At 55.6% G+C, this 2,500-nt stretch overlaps 1 protein-coding gene across 1 annotated transcript in view; it reads right to left on the bottom strand.

Moving 5' to 3' along the window:
• Nucleotides 1-2,010: 2,010 nt before the first annotated feature.
• The window catches only part of LOC142501820 (uncharacterized), a 1,849-nt gene continuing 1,359 nt past the window's right edge, over nucleotides 2,011-2,500 (bottom strand). The window contains exon 1 of the mRNA XM_075612291.1: nucleotides 2,011-2,500. This exon is cut by the window's right edge and continues 1,359 nt beyond it. Within this exon, the coding sequence (XP_075468406.1) occupies nucleotides 2,021-2,500 (480 nt within the window). The 3' untranslated portion in view covers nucleotides 2,011-2,020.

A 2,500-nucleotide genomic window follows, 5' to 3' on the forward strand; every position in this document is an offset into this window, starting at 1 on the left:
CAAAAAGGAGAGGTGAAAGAGGGCAGCCCTGCCTAACCCCTGAGAGGACAGGGAAGGGGTTAGTCTTCCATCCGTTCACGATCGCCACACTGCAAATGTCAAGGTACATCAGGTTAACATAAGAACAGAACATCTCCCCCATCCCATACTCACGCAGCACCCTGCCCATGAAATCATGGGAGACACGGTCAAAGGCCTTCTCCTGATCAAGGGTGACCAGGGCCGCGTGTACACGGCGGTCTTTGATGTAGTGGACTGTGTCTCTGATTAGGGCGAGGCTGTCTGCGATCCTGCGTCCGGGGATGCCGCACGTCTGGTCTGGGTGGATGATCTGGCTGATGACCTTCTTCAGTCTGTTCGCTAGGACTTTTGCTAGGATCTTGTAGTCCGCATTCAGGAGGGAGATGGGACGCCAGTTCTTGAGGTCGCACCTCTCCCCCTTCCGTTTGTACAAGAGCGTCAGCATTCCTTCCCTCAGCGTTGGGGGCATCCTACCTTCTGCTTCCATTTCCCTGTAAAGCTCGAGCAGGTCCGGGCCGATCAGGTCCCACAGCTTCGTGTATAACTCAGCTGGGATACCATCTCCGCCCGGCGTCCTACCCTTCTTAAAGGATTTGGTTGCAGCGTGGAGCTCCTCCAGCGTCAGGGGGGCGTTCATGGCTGCTTTTCCTGCCGGGTCGATGGTGTTTGTAATCCCTGACAGGAATTTGTCAGCCTGGTCTCGGTCTGATGCTTTTGGGGAGTAGAGGTCTTCATAGAAATCTTTCACGACTCCCATGACTTCCTCCTTCCCCTGCTGCACGTTGCCATCTTTGTCTCGCAGCTCCCTCAGGGGCATGTGGGCAGAGTGGAGTTTCTTGAAGAAGAAGGCATTGCATTTCTCCCCCCTCTCAAGGTTCTCCACCTTGGAACGGAAGATGATTCGTCTGGATTCCTCCTCAAAGTGCTTTTGCAGGCTCTCCTTGGTTTCCTCCAGGTCGTCATCCACGTTCCATCCACAGCGTTTGAGGTCATGCAGGGACTGCAGCTTGCGCTGCAGGCCCTCGAACTCCCCCTTCCTCTCACACGCCAGGCGTCTGCCCTTTGCCTGCAGGAAGCAACGGATCCTTATCTTCGTGAATTCCCACCACTCTGCAGTGCTGGGGAAACAGGCCTTTTCTTCTTTCCATGCTGTGTATGCTGTTCTCAGCTCCTCCATGATCTCCTCCCTTTCCAGCAGTGCGCAGTTCAGCTTCCAGGATCCTGGCCCTCTGGGGAAACCTCCTCCCAGGCGCCCCTGGAGATGAATGGCTCTGTGGTCAGAGAAATGTACTGCGACCATGGAGTGCTGTCTGTGCTGTACCTGCTTGGTGGTCAACAGGAAGTCAATCCGAGAACGCACGGAACCATTTGGGTGGCACCAAGAGTAGTTTGCGGCGCCTGCTCCCATAGATCCTACCACGTCCTTCAGGGATGCCTCCCCAATCATCGCCATGAGTAGCCTGGACGTCACATCTATCTTTGATGATTTGCTGGGGGGCACGCGCCCCCCCACCTCAATCGTGCAGTTGAAATCCCCACCCATCACCACTGCCCTGGAGGTTGCGAGCCAAGGACGAAGGTGCTGGAAAAGTTCCAAGCGCTCATTTCTCCGGGGGGCGGCGTACACATTGATGAGCCTAATCGGCTCCCCTGCCCACGAACCGTCTACGACCAGTAGTCTGCCGCAGACGAGTTCATTGACAGAATCAACAGTGAAACATCCCCCCCGGATCAAAATGGCTACACCCGCGTTCCTGCACCCGTTCCCCCCAGACCAGTAGGAGGGGCCGTGAGACCACTGCCCGCTCAGGTGCCTGTAGGATCGAGAAAAAGGTAAGGCACATTCCTGTAGCATATACACATCACATTTCTGTAAAGAAAGGAATGTTAGTACTCTGGCACGTCTCATCCGCTCTCCTATGCTCCTTACGTTAATGGAGAAAATGTTAAAAGACGCCATTAGTTTGGGGATAAAGGGTTGGACAGACTTGCAGTGATACTAGTTACCATCCTCACTGGCGTGGGTGGTCTTGTTGATCTCCTCGCACAGCTGGTCTAGCAGATCCATGGTTTGCCCAAGGTTGTCATGGAGGAGGAGGGTCTCTGCTGCCTCTCGCCCCTCTCTTATGAGCTCTTCCACGGTCACTTGTGTCTCGCTAGGTGGCTGTTCTAAAATGGCCGCCTGCTCCTCTGCAATGGCTGCCTCCTGCATCTCTGCTTCCTCCTCCTCCAGGTCACTTTCAAGGTCACTGTCAGCGTCGCTGGAAGTGGGTGAGTCGCCGATTTGCATTTGGGCTCTCTTCTGCTCCAGCCCCTGGTGCGGGCTATCCGTCTCAGGGGCTCTCCTCTTTATTCCCTGCTTCTCCGTTCCGGTCTGGGCTATGGGGGCGGTATCTGTAGCAAGGGAGGAAGAGGGAGGAGGTGCAACAGCCTCGGGGCTGGGGAGAGGTGTTACAGAGGGAGGGGCTGCAGCCTCATG

The sequence above is a fragment of the Ascaphus truei genome, chromosome 1 (assembly GCF_040206685.1).
Source record: "Ascaphus truei isolate aAscTru1 chromosome 1, aAscTru1.hap1, whole genome shotgun sequence".
Taxonomy (NCBI): Eukaryota; Metazoa; Chordata; class Amphibia; order Anura; family Ascaphidae; genus Ascaphus; species Ascaphus truei.